The sequence below is a fragment of the Furipterus horrens genome, unplaced genomic scaffold, assembly GCF_987537825.1.
Source record: "Furipterus horrens unplaced genomic scaffold, mFurHor1.1.pri manual_scaffold_4, whole genome shotgun sequence".
Taxonomy (NCBI): Eukaryota; Metazoa; Chordata; class Mammalia; order Chiroptera; family Furipteridae; genus Furipterus; species Furipterus horrens.
In genome coordinates this window covers 142,928,701-142,951,017 of record NW_028327174.1, presented here as the reverse complement: position 1 = coordinate 142,951,017, position 22,317 = coordinate 142,928,701, and the positions used below count along the sequence as shown (strand labels likewise).

The 22,317-nt window shown below is 38.6% G+C and overlaps 1 protein-coding gene across 1 annotated transcript in view; it reads left to right on the top strand.

Annotated features, from left to right (window-relative positions):
- The window catches only part of LURAP1L (leucine rich adaptor protein 1 like), a 47,761-nt gene extending 35,878 nt beyond the window's left edge, over positions 1–11,883 (top strand). Inside the window, exon 2 of the mRNA XM_090275823.1 lies at positions 11,332–11,883. Within this exon, the coding sequence (XP_090131949.1) occupies positions 11,332–11,706 (375 nt within the window). The 3' untranslated portion in view covers positions 11,707–11,883. The remainder of the gene's footprint in view (positions 1–11,331) is intronic.
- The last annotated feature ends 10,434 nt before the right edge of the window (positions 11,884–22,317 follow it).

Sequence of the window (22,317 nt, the reverse complement as noted above, 5' to 3'; positions counted from 1 at the left end):
TTAATAAGTTATATGAAAACAAAGGTAATAAATACTCAAAACTCGTCACTTGGTAATTATTTTACTGCACTAAGGTTACTTAAAACATTTATTGTTTCTATAGGGTGAAAATACTATTTAATGCTGCACTACTGAGAATCTATTACCAACGCTACGTTTAGTTACATCATATTGGTAGTTTGAAATTGACCATGGTAGGAATATTTACAGCACAGAAATTGTAAATCACTATATATCAGAACGTGACTTTTATTTTTGTCATGAAACAGTGATGGGGAAAATGTTAATACTGCAGCTTAAGCTTAAAAGGGGGTCAAGTCTTTAGCTATTACATTATCAGTAGCACACACAAAAAGGAAAATATTCTTCATGTACTCAAAAATTATTCAATTTTGCAAAGTTGTTCACCCTACTGACCTACTGGTAAAGTTTGGACATCATAATTAGTGCTGCAGTTGAAACAGGTTTCAGTTTGACAAATATATCCTGCACTAGGGTGAAAAACAGTTTTAACAGCAGATCGCACATCAAATTTAATGACAGGAAATTTTGAAAAGTGTTAGTGGGCTATCTGTTAAATTGTGGTTGAACTGCAACTGTAGGTTAGGTCGAACAAAAAGGAACAAAAGCACTTCATTGAGAATCAATTAGTTATATGAAATTTACAATCAAAGACAGGCACTGGGTATTTTAGTATTATTTGTAAAGTATATGCTACACATCTTTTCTATGGGTACAGTTTCTCCTGTGTGTGTGCGTGCGTGCGTGTGTGTGTGTGTGTGTGTGTGTGTGTGTGCGTGTGTCTGGTTTCCCAGGGAGCCAGTTGTTAAGCAGCTACCAGCACCACCTGGCATCCTCCTTGTCCTCCCAGTGTAAGCACAGTCACTGCCTATTACAGAGTAGCACATTGCCATATCCTTGTCTTCCATGTAAAAATACTATTTTAAGTTCTAAATTAGAAAAATGCACATGCAGGAAGAACATTTATTTGTATTATAAATTAGTGGAAAAACTTCTTGACTGCTCTGTGTGTGTGAACTTCTCGGGTACAAATGTGGGAAGTCTGTTACATTATCCCAAATGAATTTCAGCCCAGATTACACTTTGAATGTACATATCGAAAGCACTCAGGAAGACAACTTTATTATATTAGTACGTGGAAAAGAAATTGACTTCACAGGCATCTAAGTATCAATTGGACTTAAATCTGATGGAGTAAGACTGAAAAGCTCCCGATCTTACTTCGATAGTCAGAGAACTCATCAGCAGAACTGTACAGATCTCATGAGCAGGACTGGTGGCAGGGATTTATGTTTAAGATTCAAGGAAGTCACATATGCCCCTTTCAAATAAACCAGATGCATCTCTAATGTATCAAAACAACATCCATCAGTCAGCTGTGCTTTTTATGTGTTTTTATGTATGTAATTTAGTCTTTGGGGAAATTACTCTTCTATAAGGTTTTGGGAAAAGAGTCAACCATTTAGTTACTGTTCAATTCCACATTATAAACAACAGAAGTGAAGGAAGACAAAGCTGACTGATATAAAAATGGAATCCTCTGCTGCCCAATTTGAAACAAATTTTGTTGTAAATTTTGAACTGGCTGAGAAAGTGGAGGGAAAACTTCAGTGCAATGGCACTGCCTTGTACAAGGCCTCTCTCCTGTAGCATTCCAAACCAAAAGCAGTAGACGGAAATGTACAATATCCTTATGGATCCTCTGAGGAAAGAGTTAGAGGAGTGCTTTAGAAATAAAGCTATTAATAAGACTGCCAGAATTTAAGGATGGGCAGGCAGAAAACCTGTGATCATCAAATTGAGGATGTAGCCAGTTTGGAGAAAGAGCAGATTTGGACACAATAAGGTTATGTGAAGTGAACATGCACATGAGCCAGGATAAACTGCTGGGAGAACAATATTCCAAACATCTTTAAAACAGCTCTTTAATTTAGTACATAGAGATACTTTTGATTTTTTTTTAATATATTTAGAAATAAATATGGCTAGAAAAGAGAGCTTCCATGAATTTTTTACATATTTGAAAAAAATTGTTGATTGGTCACCTCTAATTTGAAATTAGGATTAGAGCATCACATTAAAAGGCAAATCTAATCTGTTTTTCTTTCCTCTCGTACATTAATATGGACTTGCTCGCACAGTAGTCTTTCTTCCTTCTAATTCATATTACAGCTTCCTGGGCATTTGAGATTTAGGTCACGGATATCATGGATTTTAGAGTAGGAAAGTATAACTAAGAGATGGCTTGCTTTTATCTCATTAGTCAAGTCCCATAAATAAAAGGATCAAAACAGTGAAGGAGAGCTTTGAGAGAGATATAAGAACATGGTGCTATCCAAGCCTGAAGTACGACAAGATAGAGTGAATAATGTCCTTATTTGAAAATAGAGTGCTGCAGTTCATGTGCATATACTAGTTAATATACAGGCATATTAAAGAGGATATGCAGATTTATCTTAGAGCAGAACACAATATGATTTTGTTTAAGTCCAAATGGTAAGAGCTAAAATTACTATTACAATAGGTGATTAACATTCACACAGAGCTCAAACTTCTGGCTTTAGCCAAGTGTGTCAGCTAAATCTTTTGCTGGAGACACTGAGCAGCAAAACTGATACAACTTGCTTCCTCTATAACTTGCAGAATTGTCTCACAACAGAAAACAGAAAACAATTTAGTAATCAAATGGCCACAGGAATGACAAAGAATCAGAGACAATGTCAGAATGGAGGGAAATACTGAGATGAACTGATCTACAGAATCTTATCAAATAACACCTTAATACCAAAAGCAGACAAAAGGGATAGCTGGGCTCCTCAGTCGATGACAGCTTCATTATTGGATAGAAATAAGTCTTTGTTCATAGACTGCTTTACTACATCCACTGAATCCACTGCAGCTCAAATAAAATGCAATGGTTTTGTTTTCAGGTCCTATGTGCCAAGCCACTTTGCCCAAAGGTCACATAGGCCAACGGAGACGGTGGCAGTGGCAGTCCAGAATCCTATACTCTGTTCCTGACATACCACCACAAAAGAAGTTGACTTGTTTGTCAACTCTCTTATTAACTGAAAATTTGGCCACGTTCTCTCTTTCTTTCAGTCCACTGAGCCAATTCGTAACCTTTGTATTTTTTCAGTATTTTCTGGAAGGAAACATAGATCTGTAAAATTTATTATTAAGAATATTTGCTCTTACAAGATTCCTCGTTTCAAGTTCTACTGTAGACTCAAAGCACCACCTGTTTAAACATGAAATGCAGTTTCGGCATTCATTCAGTCTCAAGTACAAAGACCTGTTATGCTACAGCTCTGAAGCATGAGAGAAAAGTACAAAGATGAATTTCACTGCAATAACTGGAAAGGCCATAGTGGGAGAGAGTGGACAGGTAAAGAGGGAAGGACATCCACATCTCCTGGGATCACTTAGTGCAAGCCATTTTTTTGATAAATGTCCTATTTGTTTGTTTATTCCCTTTTTTTAACTCATTTCACCAAGTGTTTACAGAACACCTCTGCTGTGCTAGTACCAGTTATCAGCTCAGAACAAACAGTAATGTTTGAAGTGTGATTCACACCTTGAAGTCCACTTCCTCTTAGAGATACTGTCTCATAACATAGGGGAACAATTTTTAACATAGTTCCTGTTGACTTCGATTTTCAGCTGTTTTAGACTTAAATAGGCATGCTGATTTCAAGACTGCAGTTAGTTTTCTTCTATCACATCAAGGTTTTTCTGTAGAGCTTATCTTAATGCAACCACTCTAGGCTGAATTGAGCCTGGATGGAGGGAAGCGCTAGTGCTCTCCTGTTGGCTGAGAGCAAACGTCCCTTGAGTGGGGAGAGATGGGAGATGACCTTGAGGACCAGGGACAGGTTCACACTTGTCTAGGCTATTCAGTTACACATGAGACAGTGTGGTGAGAGGTTGTGTGCCGCTCTATATAGTGAATCGTATTCCAAAGTGTAGTCCGAGTTCTTGTCTGTATACAAGGAGTAAGCAGAATTTATTTTTTATTTACATAAGTACTTATTTCCTTTCCTTCAGATCATGTCTGCCTCTGCTATTTCTCATCATAGGTGCCTAAACAACCCTGATTTGTTTTGCTCTATGTGTGGCAGTTTCACCATTCCCAGTCAAAGGACAAACATAAGCGCATTTGTCATGCAAGCCTATTTTGCATCATTTAGAGTAAAACTTGGTGATCAAAATAAGTCTTGGGCCCCTCACAAGGTGTGCAAGCAGTGTGTCGAGAGTTTACAGATGTGGACGAAGGGAACACATGATAAATTGCCATTTGGTATACCTATGGTTTGGCGAGAGCCCAGAGATCATTCAAGTGACTGTTCCTTTTGTATAGTGAAAACGTCAGGATATAACAAGAAAAATAAGTGTAAAATAGAGTATCCTTCTTTACCATCAGCTATATGCCCAGTGCCTCATTCAGCTGAAATCCCAGTGCCAGTTTTCATGGAACTACCCTCTTTGGAAAAACAGGAGTATGGTGAAGAACTAAGACATGAAGATTTTGAAATTGAAGATGACTCAGTTCATAAGGGATTTGACCAGCATGAGTTGAATGATTTGGCATGAGATTTGGGACTATCCAAAGAGGCTTCAGAACTCCTAGCATCAAGACTGCATAAGGAAAATTGCTTTAAAAAGGAGCAAAGGTATCCTACTTTCAGTCAAGAGAAAGTGCATTTCTGCAGTACTTCTGGAGTGACCGGTGGCTTTGTGTATTGCCATAACATACATGGTTTAATGGAGGAATTGGGAATTCCAATCGATAATGCAACTGAATGGTGACCGTTCATCCATAGCTCAAAGCGGAGCTTCAAGTGTGCCCTCCTCCACGATGGCAATTTAATTGGTGCACTCTCAATTGGGCATTCAGTTTGTTTTTGTGAAGAATGTGAAGACATAAAGAGAGTCATTGATCTGTTGCAATATCACAAGCACAATTGGATCATCTGTGTTGACCTTAAAATGGTCTGCTTCCTTCTTGGTCAGCAATGGGGATACATCAAGTATGCCTGTTTTCTGTGTATGTGGGACAGCAGAGCTCATGAGAAGCATTGGGTGTAGTTGAATTGGCCTCCAAGATCTGACCTCAAACCTGGTGATCCAAACATTCTACATGAGCCACTTGTTGACAGAAAGAACATCATATTCCCACCTCTGCACATAAAACTGGGTCTCATGAAGCAATTCGTGAAAGCTTTGCCAGCTGAAAGAGACTGTTTCAAGTATCTCATTTTGGCATTTCCTAGCCTGTTGTTTGAAAAGATAAAATACCTTAATATGTGTGTTTGGTAGCAGAACTTTACTACTTGTACACAATTTGACTTACAGTAACAATATATAGCCTTTTTATGAATAAAATAACTCTAAATAAACACTCTATTCAGGTAACTTTTTTCTTTATTTTCCTTTGTATGTACATTTTGTATGATTCTGGGGACAAAGGGAGGGTATCCTGTACCTGAAAAAGTTGATGTGATAGAGAAAAACTGAGGTCATTCTTGGATTCTGATGCCAAAAGTTAGTCAAAAACAAGTGTCAGATCTAACTCAATGAAAATTGTGTTCCCCAGTGTAATTTTAGGATCTGTGAGAAGTTCAGCTCTTAAGACAATAATAATATGTGGCTGCATCAAATACAATTTTTAAAAAAATTATTGCACAGCATTGCCCTGACTGGTGTGGCTAAGTTGGTTGGGCAGCATCCCACAATGCAAACGGTCACCAGTTTGATTTCTGGTCAGGGCACATGCCTGGGTTGCAGGTTTGGTCTGCATCGGGCACATGCTTGAGGCAACCAATTGATATTTCTCTCCCTCTCTTTCTCCCTCCCTTCATCTCTCTCTAAAAAATAAAAAATAAAAAAAATGATTGCACAATATGAATAAGAGGGGAGTTCACTATGAAGTAACAAAAGCTTCCTTTGACCATGAATGATTTATTTAAATAAAAAAATTCTTTTCTTCTGAAAGCAAACATTCACAGGCCATTGAACCACTGTTGGAGGAAAAAAATGACGAAAGCAAGGCAGTTGGAACGTGTTGATCTGGCCAATAATGATTACAGAGTTACTGTGTCTGAAAATCTGTCCTCCGTCCTTGGGGTGAGAGAGTAAACAGCCTGCTGCTGTGGGAGCCCTGGGCCAGCCAGTTCACACGGTCAGCCGTCCGTTTCCTGGAGCTCCAGGCTGCTTGCTTCACACTCACTGCTTTCTCCTAGTTTTAAGGTGTGGTTATGCTACTACTGATGAACCTTGAAAGTATGAGCAATTCACCACAGAACTAAATCACAATGTCACTTCTGTCTCCAGTAGCTGCCCCACCTTTCCTCAATATTATTCATGTTAGTCCTTATGAAGTCTGGCCATTGATTAAGAAGAGATGAGACTTTTTTAAAAAGAAAAAATGAAAGAAAAGAAACAAAAGTACACTTGCCCTGTTGACAAGAAACTATGCTGTTCTTTCCCTTCAGGTTTTACAAGGTCCCATGACTTTACTTCTTATGATCTGAGTCTGTGCCCCCTCTTTAGAGAGGGGGGACAGGATACCTAATCCCCACACTACATTTCTAGCCTTTTGTTCCCTTCATAATATTTATGATTAGTTGACATCACTCTGCTTATCATTTATTTACTTATTTTCTGCCTCTCCACATTGGCATGCAAGTACCACAGCGTGTGCAGGAGTTAGTGTATCCTCTTCACCACTCTGTGCTCAACACCTGAAAGAGTCCTTTGCACATCATAGGTGCTTGATTAGTATTTATTCAAGGGCAAAAATTGCTTCAGATTGGACCATCTGTCAGGAACACCCCTCCCTTGGGTTTTGCTGTGGGCCAGTGAAAAGTTACTTGAGAGGAAAAAAAGAGACAGCTTCCAGACAGAGCATTTCAGTATGGAAGTATTCCCAGCATGCAGTCCCACTCCTATTCATGCAGAGGATTCAAACCCTGAGAAACTGGTGCAAGGTTATTCCTATTTTTAATACATAGATTACACTGGGGAACACAATTTTCATTGAGTTAGATCTGACACTTGTTTTTGACTAACTTTTGGCATCAGAATCCAAGAATGACCTCAGTTTTTCTCTATCACATCAACTTTTTCAGGTACAGGATACCCTCCCTTTGTCCCCAGAATCATACAAAATGTACATACAAAGGAAAATAAAGAAAAAAGTTACCTGAATAGAGTGTTTATTTAGAGTTATTTTATTCATAAAAAGGCTATATATTGTTACTGTAAGTCAAATTGTGTACAAGTAGTAAAGTTCTGCTACCAAACACACATATTAAGGTATTTTATCTTTTCAAACAACAGGCTAGGAAATGCCAAAATGAGATACTTGAAACAGTCTCTTTCAGCTGGCAAAGCTTTCACGAATTGCTTCATGAGACCCAGTTTTATGTGCAGAGGTGGGAATATGATGTTCTTTCTGTCAACAAGTGGCTCATGTAGAATGTTTGGATCACCAGGTTTGAGGTCAGATCTTGGAGGCCAATTCAACTACACCCAATGCTTCTCATGAGCTCTGCTGTCCCACATACACAGAAAACAGGCATACTTGATGTATCCCCATTGCTGACCAAGAAGGAAGCAGACCATTTTAAGGTCAACACAGATGATCCAATTGTGCTTGTGATATTGCAACAGATCAATGACTCTCTTTATGTCTTCACATTCTTCACAAAAACAAACTGAATGCCCAATTGAGAGTGCACCAATTAAATTGCCATCGTGGAGGAGGGCACACTTGAAGCTCCGCTTTGAGCTATGGATGAACGGTCACCATTCAGTTGCATTATCGATTGGAATTCCCAATTCCTCCATTAAACCATGTATGTTATGGCAATACACAAAGCCACCGGTCACTCCAGAAGTACTGCAGAAATGCACTTTCTCTTGACTGAAAGTAGGATACCTTTGCTCCTTTTTAAAGCAATTTTCCTTATGCAGTCTTGATGCTAGGAGTTCTGAAGCCTCTTTGGATAGTCCCAAATCTCATGCCAAATCATTCAACTCATGCTGGTCAAATCCCTTATGAACTGAGTCATCTTCAATTTCAAAATCTTCATGTCTTAGTTCTTCACCATACTCCTGTTTTTCCAAAGAGGGTAGTTCCATGAAAACTGGCACTGGGATTTCAGCTGAATGAGGCACTGGGCATATAGCTGATGGTAAAGAAGGATACTCTATTTTACACTTATTTTTCTTGTTATATCCTGACGTTTTCACTATACAAAAGGAACAGTCACTTGAATGATCTCTGGGCTCTCGCCAAACCATAGGTATACCAAATGGCAATTTATCATGTGTTCCCTTCGTCCACATCTGTAAACTCTCGACACACTGCTTGCACACCTTGTGAGGGGCCCAAGACTTATTTTGATCACCAAGTTTTACTCTAAATGATGCAAAATAGGCTTGCATGACAAATGCGCTTATGTTTGTCCTTTGACTGGGAATGGTGAAACTGCCACACATAGAGCAAAACAAATCAGGGTTGTTTAGGCACCTATGATGAGAAATAGCAGAGGCAGACATGATCTGAAGGAAAGGAAATAAGTACTTATGTAAATAAAAAATAAATTCTGCTTACTCCTTGTATACAGACAAGAACTCGGACTACACTTTGGAATACGATTCACTATATAGAGCGGCACACAACCTCTCACCACACTGTCTCATGTGTAACTGAATAGCCTAGACAAGTGTGAACCTGTCCCTGGTCCTCAAGGTCATCTCCCATCCCTCCCCACTCAAGGGACGTTTGCTCTCAGCCAACAGGAGAGCACTAGCGCTTCCCTCCATCCAGGCTCAATTCAGCCTAGAGTGGTTGCATTAAGATAAGCTCTACAGAAAAACCTTGATGTGATAGAAGAAAACTAACTGCAGTCTTGAAATCAGCATGCTTATTTAAATCTAAATAGCTGAAAAATTAAACTCAATGGCAATTATGTTAAAAATTGCTCCCCTGTGTTATAACTATTTCTAAAAACAAAATCAGTTAATACTTAGGACACACCTGAAGAGATGAAAGAAATTTAAGACATGGCTTCTTTCTTAAAGAAACTTTAATTTAATTCATGACACAATAATAGGTAGTAATTTAAGACATTTCAAAATTAAGTTATACTCTGAGATACAAACTGCAGAGTGGGCTGGAGTCAGCAAGTAGACCTGATGGAAGAAGTAGGACTTCAAGAATGCAGAGGATTTAGAAAGGGAGAGAAGAATGGAGAGGGTTTAGAGAGGAAGAGAGTAAAGTATTTCAAGTGAAGGGAATACCAGGGAACACACCCAGAGCTGAGCAAGGGCCGGGACATTTCCAGGGGACAGGGAGGGAATGTGAACAAGTGCAGCTGTGGTTTATTTGGGGACCTCCCAGGAAATGGTCACATTTATATTGAACCATGCCTGCAGTGGGCACAGTGAGCTCTATCAGCTACAGATGCCTAACTGAAGAATTTTGTAAGACTTTGGCTCATCCTGATTTTCTAGGCTCTTCAGTGGCCCTCAGACAATTATTGCTGATTTGTAAATATTATATTTGTGGCACTACAGTATCTTGATGGCTCATGAGTGTATGGGTAAATTTGAACATAAAAACTGCCAGAAAGCCTCCTTGCACAAACAAGTTACTGCAAGATCACTGAAATGACACCACAAACAGAAAGAAAAAAAAAAATCTCAAGACCTACTAAGTTTACATCCTCAGCAAGAAATGATTTTCACTGGTTACTTTCCAGAGAATGTATTTTCAGTGCTTATCTCAAAGGAGATAAGGAAATCACCTAAGTCACTTTATTGAATATCCTAGCAAAATTAAGGGTTTTTGAATTATTCTTTGGGCATTTTGTATTTATACACATATATTCTAATCTATAATCTTATATCTTTGAAGTCATTGGTAGAAATTTCATCTCTCTTAATGTTTGTTCATCACATTCACTAAATCCAAAGTTTGCTATCAGTTATGGATTAACTCCTAACCAGGAAATATTTTTACAAAAATGAATGCATATATTTGAAGACAATAGACTCCTTTCTCCCTTATCATTTGAATCACTCATGACTAAGTGCCTTTGATAATTCTAGAAACCCACAAATCTGAATTAGCCAGGGATCTTAAAGAGACAATTAGCAAAGCACAGCCTCATGAGTTAAAGAAAGACTCCAACTCAAAGAACAGGAATCCATTTCAAACCATATGAATGTGACTAGGATGTCTAATGGCCAGACTTGTCCCTGCCTCCCAGTCCAGGCACTGAAGTCTGTAGGAGCCACATCTCTCCAACCAACAAGAACAAAGGAAACTGTAAGAATTCTGGCACCCTTCCTTCCCCACCTGCTCCAGAAACACCTCACTTTTGATGTTAGAAAATGTTCCCTTTAAAGTGCAAGACTTAGAAAGAAATTCTGCTTTATGGCTTTGAAGACAGATTTCTCCAAACTAACTTAAGCCATCAGAAGAAATATACACCTAGAAGGCACTTAGGGGAGTTTTAGAACCTTCTCAGAGTCTCATATCCCAGTTTTGATTGGGGCAGCCCCCGACATATCTGTAGCAAATAATCAGATCTACAGAAAATATCTGTACACTTCATCCTGGAAGGTAGATCAACCTTGTATAGTGGTACTCTTTTGGATTCAGGGAATATTATAGCAATTTGGTTTCTCTTAAAAATAAAGGCATTATTCAGTACTGTTGTGTCAATATAGCCATAAGGAAAACAGGCTTTTTCTGTACTCCTCTTTTCTCTTTCTTCATCTGTAAAATGGGGATGAATATAATAACACCCATAGTACAGAGTTGCTATAATGCATGTTGAGCATTTATAATAATGCTGGCATATTGTCACTCAAAAAACAGAAACTGCTACATTGATGATATGATGATTGCTTAATTCTAGACATTTCTCTTCTTTATACCTCTCAGCACCCACATACATTTTCCCAAGGAAACTTGGGTAAACTATTAATCTGGCCAGAGAGAGAATAATTTTTTTAGCTGAGAGCCTGACACTCAGTATGATATTTCCAGGCACCCTGGTCAGGGATGCAGTGGGAGTTTTACTGTCCCTTTTGAAGCCTGATGCGTCTGGCAGGAAGTGAGTTCTTTATGACTCCTACTGCTGGTCAGCAGTTTTCAAAACATCCTGACATCAAGTAACTTTAGTCTATGAATTTAAAATTATGGACTGAATAAGACAGAATTCAAACTGAATTTTGGGTCTTTCAAGAATGTAGACTAACTGGAATGCCTTTCTTTCTCCCCCTTCCCCATAGGTTAATCTCAGAGCCACAGACGTCAGGCTCATGCGCCAGCTGCTCATTATCAACGAGAGCATTGAGTCCATCAAGTGGATGATTGAAGAGAAAGCCACCATTACCAGCCGAGGCAGCAGCCTCAGTGGCAGCCTGTGCAGTTTACTGGAGAGTCAGAGCACTTCCTTCCATGGCAGCTACAATAGCCTACATGACGGCAGCGATGGACTGGATGGCATCTCCGTGGGGAGCTATCTGGACACTTTGGCAGACGATGTTCCAGGCCATCAGACCCCATCAGACTTGGACCAATTCAGTGAAAGCTCCATAATAGATGACTCCCAGGCACTGCATAAGCATCCCAAATTGGATTCCGAATACTACTGCTTTGGCTAATGACCTGGTTTTCTTCATGGGATTGGTGTGCAATTAATTTGTATTTATCTTTCTCCTCTGCTGCTATATTTTTGGTGTGACTTTTTTTACATGACAACCTTTAAAAAAGAAGCATATTTTGAAACTGCTTGATGGTATTTCTGTTGCTCCTAATATTTCTCATTTAGACTGATTTATCTTTCTCTCTTACATTTCTATTTTTATTTATTACAATGGTTTTTCTCCCTTCTTTTACAGTGGCACAAATAAAGTAGAGGGGGGAGAATAAGCAATAATTATGTTTTTGCTTTTGTTTTCAGAGCAAGGGGTCAGGGATTACATCAAAAAACTTTGCTAAATTTTACAATAAACCAAAGTTTGATAACAGTTAATTGTGTTGCTTGTGTTCTTAAATGACTCAAAATTTCAGTGTCTAGAAATACTGATGTTTATTATTGTTTGCACAGTAGACTGAACAAAATGTTTGGGGCCAAGTTAGGCATTATTTCTAGCCCACAACCTCCTACTATAAAAATCAACAATACTGTTAGTCACACACTTCTTGTCACAATCATTTGGAAGCCCCAACTATATGCAATCTGTTCCATTCAACTTTGTGTTCATATTGCAAATCCACATTTTATCATCAGCAATTCTAACCGAAATTATAGTCTATGTTTGTGACAATATCTGATTCTCCCAAATTTCAAAGACAATTGAGATTGGGTATGATGGTGATTGTAGGTTAAGGTGTCTTAACTTTTTAATTGTATTTTGAGATTTTTTAAGATAATTTACTTATATGCATTTTGCAATTTTTAAAATTTTTATTTATTTATTTCTAGAGAGAGAGGAAGGGAAGGAGAAAGAGGGGGAGAGAAACATCAACATGAGAAGCATTGATCAGATGCCCCTCACAGGCCCATTGACTGGGAACCCTTTGCCTTGTGAGATGACACCCAACCAACTGAGCCACACTGGGTAACGCTTGTGATTCTAATAGGATATATAAAAACTTAGATAATACATATGAATGGTTGGATAGATATATAGCATGCAAAGCAGAATCACTATTCACTTATTAAGTCTAATATGATATTTCATCCTGGAATGCATAATCCTAGTTTTCTGAAATAATATATGAAAATATAACTTATGTGATATTATTAATCTTCCACAGTTATTTTACTTTGTTGATTCCTAGTGAGTGAATCTGCTGAGATGTCAAACCATATTTTTGTAATGACACAAGTTTGTTTCCAAGACACATATTATTCAATTTTCCACTAAAATCTCCAGGGCCTATATTTTACACTAGTCCTTTCCTATTAACTTCTTAATATGATGCTCATTACAACAATTTCATAATGTGGAGACTTTCCTTCTCTGTTTGAGGAAACATAAGTAACTAGGTCAAACCACCTAATAAGTGTCAATAACAATATTTCTAACAATAACACTCAGTAGCCCACTTGGTACCTATTGAAGTTAAATAGTTAAGTACAGATGAGAAAGTGAAGATGAGCCCATGACAAAAAAAAAAGTGGCCAACCATTTTCCTTTCAATCAGTGGGACATGCATTTTCCAATGCTGAGCTTTCCAAAGTCCTTCGTGAAATCACCTGTCCAGAGTCAGCGACTCACCCATAGGTAAGTCAGGCAGTAGGCCATATGCCAACTCTTCCTCATATATTTCATTCACTCTTTCCGCTTTCTTTTACATTCAGCTTAATAAAGGCTGGTTGGTTGGCTATTTTGTTTGGTATTAATCTGAAGTTAAACAATTTTAAGCACAGATAGTTTACTCGATTAAAATCCAAGAGCACACATGACCTAGCCAAGAAAACATTTCTAGAACTAAGACTGATAAATTTCAAACACAGGGTAATGAAATATGTAACCTATGTCTGCACCATTGCAAGGAGAACATCCCTAATAAGTAGGAAGCAGTCAGAGAGCAAAAGTACATGAAACATCAAGGGCAAATTCTAACCCTTTCCAAACTCAGCATTTGCCTAGATCAAGCCAGGCACATTGAAGTTGACTTCTGTCCTCAGGTCACAGTTTCATATTGTAAATTCAATCTGGCAAATTCCTTTTACACCCTCCTTTTTCTCCATCAGCTTCCCCTGTTAGTTGTCCACCCCATGCCCTCTATATATTTCATCCGTAGAAAGAATATGAAAAAGCATAGGAGTGAGTATACTATGAGAAAAGTATGTGGAATAGCTTTTATTTATACAGTATATTTTAAAGAACCTGTAAGGAACTTTGGCAGAATATTTAAGGAGATTCTTTTTGGGTGGGGGGTGTGCTTTACAGTTATGCCTATTTTTTAAAAAGATATCAAATATAGAGTCTGTGATTTAGATATATGGAGTCACATATAAGCCAACACTATTTTTCTAGCTGATTTTACTAAGAGGAGGGAAATATGCAGTTAAACAACACTAATTAATTACTAACATACTCATTGGTCTCAAGAGAATAAATGCATTTTCAATTAAAGAATCCCATAACTAATCTTTGACCTGGAACATATGATATTTGATCTCTGTCAGCACCATAATGAAACAGGGTAAAAATGTTAAAGCAAAAGTGCCTTTCAAATTATTTCACATGGACTGAGTTGTGTTCTCCCAGAGAAATGGAATTTTCCTCAGTTACATTAATCTCTCCATTTTTATAGACTTGTCTGTCTTATGAGAGGGAGATAATTGAAGGTAAGGAATTTACATAGTTTAAAGCTAGTACATTTTGAGGGTTTTGCAAAGAAATGAACTCTGGATGACTAAATTAGAAGTCATGACTACACTTCAAAGAAATTCCTATGTTTATATGACCAGTCAGTCCCAAATTCCACAGCATAAAGTTTAAAGTATTTCTTCAACATTTACAAAGGCAGTAATGATTCTTTGCTGTTTGGTGGATTATAAAGGCCCTTGGAGTTCCATGAATAACTTCGATCATACATCTGCATCCCCAGCTCCATCAAAACACAACCACCTCCATGATGCCAAAATAAAAGGTTATTCTGCGCTATTCATCTTACTGACATCACAGCATAAGCTAACACATTTGATCACTCCTTTATTTTTTTAAATATTTTTTATTGATTGATTGATTTGGGGGGCAGAAGGGAAAGAGAGAGAAGGAGAAAAAAACCCATCAATGTACTATTCCACTTATTTATACATTCATTGGTTGATTCTTGTATGTGCCCTGACTGAGGATCGAACCTGGAACCTTGGTATAGCCAGACGACACTAACCAACTGAACAACCTACCCAGGGCTGATCACTCCTTTCTTAAAAGACTGTCTTCATTTGGATTTCTGGACCTCATTCTCTTGGATCCCCTCATTCCCCACTGCTTGCTTGTTAGTATACACTGCTAGTTTTCCTTCAGATTCCTGACCTACAAACACGACAGTGCCTCTTAGCTCAATGCCGGCACTTCTCTCCTAAAATGGCTCCCCCCCTGGGATTCCGTCCAGCTTCAGAGCTTTGAACATCACCTAGGTGCTCAGATTCTTAATAGTATATCTCTAGCCCTGGTCTCTCCCCTGAACTCAAGTCTCCCATGTCCATCTGCCCCTACAGCATCTCTAATTAATGACTGATAAGCATCTCAATGTAAACGTATCCAAAACTGAAATTTTGTTCATGTTCTATAATCTTCCCCAGTTCAGGAAATGGGGCTTCCACCCATCAAATTCTCAGCTCAAATTCTTGTAATCATTTTTAAAAGCTCTCTCTCACACCCCATCTAGTCTGTCTTGGAAATCGCACGAGCTCTACTTTAGATATACATTCAGAACGAGCTACAAATTCTCACATCACCACCGCTGGAACTCTAGTCCAAGTCAGTGTCACTTCTCATTGGGACCACTGTGATGGTCCTGTCTTGTCTCCTTGCTGCCACCTTTCTCTTCCTGCATGTAGCATTCGACATAGCAGCCACAATAATCTTTTAAAGTACAAGTCAGATTTTTGCCAGCGTGTTCCATCCCCATAATGTACTTCCAATTCCTTCTGGCTGTGATCTAACTTTACCATAGACTACAAAATACTATGCAATCTGTCACCTTTCTACCCACCTAAACTCAACTTATTTCAACACCCCTCCCCCATTGTGAACCTCATTTACATTCTTACTATTCCTTAAAAACCTCAAAACTCCTGAATGGTCCTACATCAGAATCTTTGCATGTATCATCTTCTCTTTCTAAAATGTTCTTTTCCCCAATATCTATGTCTTGATTCCCCAGTTCTTTTTTGTCTCCAATCAAATGACACCTTGTTTGAGAGGATTTCTTACATAGCACATCTGGCATATTCTATACTTACCCTGGATGATATTTTATCATATCATCACCTAATATTTTAGTATAAACTCTCTGCTTCCCCACACTAGGATGTAAAGCCTATGAGAATAAGAACTGTGTTTTGTTCACTGTTTTCTATCTCTTAGAAGAGTCTCTGTGACACAGCAAATGCCAAATACATGTTATTTTTACTAAAACAATTATTAAACATTTACTGAGTGCCTTCTAAGTACCAGGTAATGACTTTGCTAGGTTCTGGTGATGCAGAAAGAAGGAAGGTGTAAACTCTGATGTTTTTAAAGTTGTTTATTTATTTATTTATAGAGAGAAGGGAAGGAAGGGAGAAAAAGAGGGAGAGAAGCATCAATGTGCAAGAGATACATTGATCGGTTGCTTCTCCCATGCCCCTAGCTGGGGACCTGGTCTGCAACCAGGAATGTGCCCTGACTGGGAATCAAACTGGCAACCCTTTGGTTTGCAGGCCTGCGCTCAATCCACTGAGCCACACCGTCCAGGGAAAGATTCTGCTTTTAAGAACTTGTATATGCTGTGTTTCTCTGGTAGCAAAAATAATGCTTACATCACTAAAGATGTCCATATTCTAATTCCTTACGTGACAAAAGGAACTTTGTAGATGTGATTAAATTAAGAATCTTGAGATGGGAAGATGACACTGAACTACCCAATTGGGCCCTGTAATTACAAGAATCTGTATGCAAGGCAATAGTGCTAGGTGTAAATATGGTATAACTCTGGATGTGAGAGTAGAAGAGTCCTGAGTTTAAAAATGCAAGAAGCTTCTAGAAGCTGAAATAGACAAAGATATAGATATCCTCTATTTATACCCAATTTTAGCTGAGTGAGACCCATTTTGAACTTCTAGCCTCCAGAATTATAAGATAATGGATTAGTGTTGTTTTCAGTCACTAAGCTTGTATAATAGTAATTTGTCAAAGCAGCAATAGGAAACTAACACAAATTTTGGTAACTGGAAGTAGGATGCTGCTGTAACCAATACCTAAAATGGGGAAGTGACTTTGGAACTGAGTAAAGGGTAAATACCAAATGAATTTTGAGGAGCATGATAGAGAAAGCTTAGATTACTTTGAACAAACTATTATTAAATACCATTTTTAAAGTATATTTCATTGATTATGTTGTTACAGTAGTTCCAATTTTTTCCCCTTTGCTCCCCTCTGCCTAGTAACCCCCTTCCCTCCAGCAATCCCACCCCCCTTAGTTCATGTGCATGGATTGTGCATATAAGTTCTTTGGCTTCACACTTTTCTATATTATTCTTAACTTCCGCTGTCTATTTTGTATGCTTCTTAATCCCTGCACCATTTCCTCATTTCTCCCCCTCACCCCTCCCAGCTGATAACCCTCCAAATGATCCCCATACCTATGATTCTGTTCCTATTCTGGTTTGCTTAGCTGAATTTTGTTTTTATTTTTTAGATTCAGTTGTTGATAGTTGTGAGTTTGTTGTCATTTTAGTGTTCATAGTTTTGATCTTCTTTTTCTTAAGTAAGTCCCTTTGACATCATATAATAATGGCTTGATGATGATGAACTCCTTTAGCTTTACCTTGTCTTGGAAGCACTTCATCTGCCCTTCCATTCCAAATGATAGCCTTGCTGGATAGAGTAATCCTGGTTGCAGGTTGCCTTTCATCACATTGAATACTACTTGCCAGTCCCTTCCTGCATGCAAAGTGTCCTCCGAGAAATCAGCTGATAGTTCTATAGGCACCCCCTGGCAGGCAACTCTCCGCCTCACTCTTGCTACCCCCAGGACTCTCTCTTTATCTTTCACCTTTGGTATCTCAATCATGATGCATCCTGGTGTGGTCCCCTCTGTGTCCAGCTCACCTGGGACCCTCTGTGCTCCCCGGACCTATATGTCCATCTCCTTCACAAAATTTGGGAAGTTTTCCTCATTTTTTTCAATTCTTGCTTCCTCATTCTGCACTAGTTGACTGTTTTTTTCTTCCTTATGTTCCAAATCATTGATTTGAGCCCCAGTTTTCTTCCCTTCACCATTGGTTTTGTGCGGATTTTCCTTCGTTTCACTTAGCATAGCCTTCACTTTTTCTCTCATGCGTTTGCCATACTCAAGCATATCTGTCAATCCTGTGAGCAGCTTTATCATCAGTGTGTTGAATTCTGCATCTGTTAGGTTGTCTATCTCCTCATCTGTTAGGTTGGCTATCCTCTCATTGCTTAGTTCTCCCACCGGAACCTTGATCCATTACCACTTTGGGGCATACTTCTCTGTCTCCTCATTCCGACAGGCTCCTGTGTTTGTTTGCCTCCGCATCTCAGGTAGAGCTGTTGTTCCTGTTATGTTGTAAGGGGTGGAGCCTTAGGGATTTGTCAGTGCAGGGCGACCCACTTCACCACGTTATAGCGCTGTATGTGAGGAAGGGGTCAGAGAGGGAACAATGCCACCTGTCCAGCACTCACCCCTTTTCCAGGCACCTCTCCCACTTCTGCATGGGACTGGTGCCTCTCTAGATGCTGCCCTGGCCGTCATTCCCAGAGTGGGTGGGTCTGCGGACATTCTAGGACTGTGGGGACTCTTTAAACAAGTGGACTCTGCTGAGAGACCACCATTTTCTGCATCTACCCCAACCCCCACTGGTATGCATAGTCAGAAACAATAAAGCTTGATTTTCCCTGGTGCTGGGACTGTGAGCTGCAAGGGCCGGTGAGGAGCTGGGAACGCTCCCCAGGTGTGCCTCCCGACATTTTAAAACGTGTGACTGAGCTTTCTGCCGACCTGCCAATGCTGCTGCTGCTGCTGCCACTACCACACCGAAACCTCTCTGCCTGGTCCGCCCCTCCTACCTGTCTGGATGAGTATTTCTTCTTTATATCTTTGTTCTCTGGACTTCCATGTAGTTGGACTTTCTGGAACTTCCGGTTGTTTCTAATTTTGAGGTAGTTGTATTCCTTCTTAGTTGTGGATGAAGACACAGTGTGTCTGTCTACACCTCCATCTTGGCTGGAAGTCCAGAAATACGAATCTTAATGACTGCTAATTAAGAGTCAGAAGGAAGTGAGAAGCACAGTAGAGAAAATCTATACTGTGTCAGAGAATACTTAAATCATTATAAGCTGATGACTGTTAGAAAGAAGAGTAAAAGTACTGCTGGTAAGGACTCAGAAGAAAATGAAAAAGATATTACTGGAAACTGGAAGAAAGAGAAGTCCTCTTACATAACAGCAGAAAGTTTAGAAGAACTTTGCCCTACAGTTATATGAAAGGCATAGCTGATAACTGATGAACCTGGATGTTTTTCTGAGGAGATTCCCAAGCAAAGTGGTTAAAGATGTGGCTTGGTTTCTTCCTGCTTCTTATAGTAAAATGCAAGAGGAGAGATATAAGGAAGAGGGAAGAACTTAATAATAAAGAAGCAAGACTTGATGAAATGGGATATTCTTGATGATTCAGATTGCAAAAGATGCTAAATTAGGAGAATCACTCTCAAGGAAAATATTCTGGACAGAAAGCCAAGGGTGTGGCTGGACTACCTTTTTCTAATGCCTCAGAAGGTCAGAGTATTCAGTAACAGCTCTGAAACTTCAGAGAAGTTTCTTTAAACGTGATTCATGGACCCCCTCAACCACGTCAGCAGAACACAAAAATAAAGCTATGATTACCTATGAAAGGCCTGCAGAGGAGCTTCTTGTCTAATGGTGTGAATTCCTGTGACATACACAGGAAACTCATAAGGGCCTTGATAATTTTATACTAGCAGAAACATTATCAGTTGGACTGGTAGAGATAGAGAGGTCAAAATGAAAAAAGGCTATAGAACTTCCCAAAATGCCAGAGTCAGGAGACAGGCTCATAAAACTATTCAGCTGCAAATGCATGCTAATCCTGCTGAAAAAAAAAGCAGAATGACTACGAGGGTGGATCCTGGACATCACAAGGAAGAGTCATAAATCCAGAGACAGCTGAAACCACAGAGAATTATTCCCAGGCTTTAAACCTAATGTTGATGTCTCAGCTGCATTTTAAAGTTACTTGGGACTGCTGAACCTTTTTTTCCTCATTTCCTTTCTCCCTTTTTGAATTGCAATATCTATAACTGGTATCCCATGCCTGTCCCACCATTGTGGAGCAGAGAACTTGTTTCTTCAGTTTCACACGTTTGTACACAAAGAGGAATTATGTCTCAGAATGGAGAATACCCAGAGCCTCACCCATACTCGATTTAGATAATTTAGATGAAGACGTGTGAGATTTTAGACTCAAAGTTGATGCTTTATTGAGTTGAGGTATTTGGGAGTCTTGGAATGGGGTAATGTAATTTGCATACAACATGGGCATGCACTGTGGGCATCCAGAGAGGGAATTTCCATATGCAATGTACTGACACCCCAAAGATTCCTATACGCTAATCTTCAAAACCTGCAAATATGTTACCTTATTAGTTTTCTTACAAATGCAGTGCCTCTATGGATGTCTTTCTCTGCTTTATTCTATGAGTACTTTTTTTTTTTTTTTTTTTTTTTTTACTGCCAAAGAGGAAGACACCTGAACAAGAAGGAGTAGTTCTGGGCTAAATTATAAGAGAAAGGCTATACTCAGATTTGGCCAACTGCCCATAATTTTCACAAATAATGTTTTAAAATAACTGCTGTGGAAACAAACTCTCATTCCTTCTGACTTCATGAATAAACATGATGAATTCTATAAATATTCTTGGCCTCCTAACAGCTAAAGTAACACCACTATCAGCCTCCACTCTAAGAGGAAGCCCTGGAAGTGTATCTGACTAAGAAGCACACACTTACAATGGGGAGTTGAAGCATGTTACATGGGCAGATCAGCTGTGTGCCCGGTTCTTTCCCAGCACACTAGTTAGGTGGAGGGCACCCATTTTTTAAAAACTGGGTATTCCAATTTCTATAAGATAATTGTCATCTGCTTATTTATTTGATGATTCATAACTCATAGTTATTGTATCTTGAAGTGTTAATTATTGGATGGCCATTTGTTTGAAGACCTGTTAAGCTTCAAATACATTTTCTGTACTGTCAAAAAAATATTATAAAAGTACTTATAATTATTAGTTTCAATAAAATGTCTCTGTAGCCAGTAACACAGCCTCCTTTACACTTTATTTTCAATGCCACCTAAATCACAGCTAATAATAAAAATTGTTCTAAAATATTTTTAGTCATGTATGTTGAAAAGATGTTTCTTGCCCATATGGAGATAATAATCTAAAGACAAATAAAGAAAGGCAATTATGAAAGAGTATAATAGACACTAAATAAGAAGCATGGTCCAATGTGGAAAGAAGTGTTGTTTAATTAATGCAAAAGTCACTCAATTGTATCATTGGAATATATCAAAGGCATATATCTTAGGGAGGTTTATTTTACTCATCACTTCATTATTAAGAGAGACATAGCATAATAAAATTATATCTGCATAAATCTTTCTCACTACCACTAAGTTGTGTTTTAATTCTGGACCATTTTCCAAGAGAACTATTAAGATAATGCTAATAAATTGGTAGTTTAGAGCTTGTCATAGCACTCATTTGTTACCTGTTCCAAGAACGTGGACTTGTTGAACACAGTCAGTATAAATGCAAAAGTGAGCAAAAATACTATTTCTTGGTTAACACCAGACACTGAACCCCAGAAAGCATATCACATGGAATATGATTCTGCTGGGGGCATCTGATGACCTCGTGTATAGGAGCAAATCCATGCTATCTCTGTCCCAGGTAAATCTCTAAACAAATTACTCAAGTTCATTCAAATAATAATGGTTAGATCTAAGATTTTAACTTGAGCTCCACAGACTCCCAAACTTCTCACAGCGTACAGATGACAGCACAAAAATATTATACTTAACTCAAAGTGTCTTAGCTTGATATGTACCAAAAGAATGTTTATCTGCATGCAGTTATACTTATAGACAACATGTCTTTGGTATGGTTGAATATCATGTAAGTCTGAAAGATTTAAATCCAGTTTTGCAAAGCAGAAGGGTTTCTCAGGGCAAATACAGTAATACAATAGAAGTATGATAGGACAGAGAAGGAAGTAGAAAGAATTGGATTTTCACAGGGTTTTAATTCCTTGTACAACAGGATATATAGTTTCTATTTGAATTTTATCACCTGGTGCATCAATCTCACACTATTTCTATGTAATCATAGTTATCATTGTTTAAATGTTTAGTAGAGCACCCCTGTTAAACAGAAATTCTTTCAAATCTTCTCACCTATCATTCTGGATTGTGTAACATGCTTAACCAAAGGTTTGGTCAAGCCA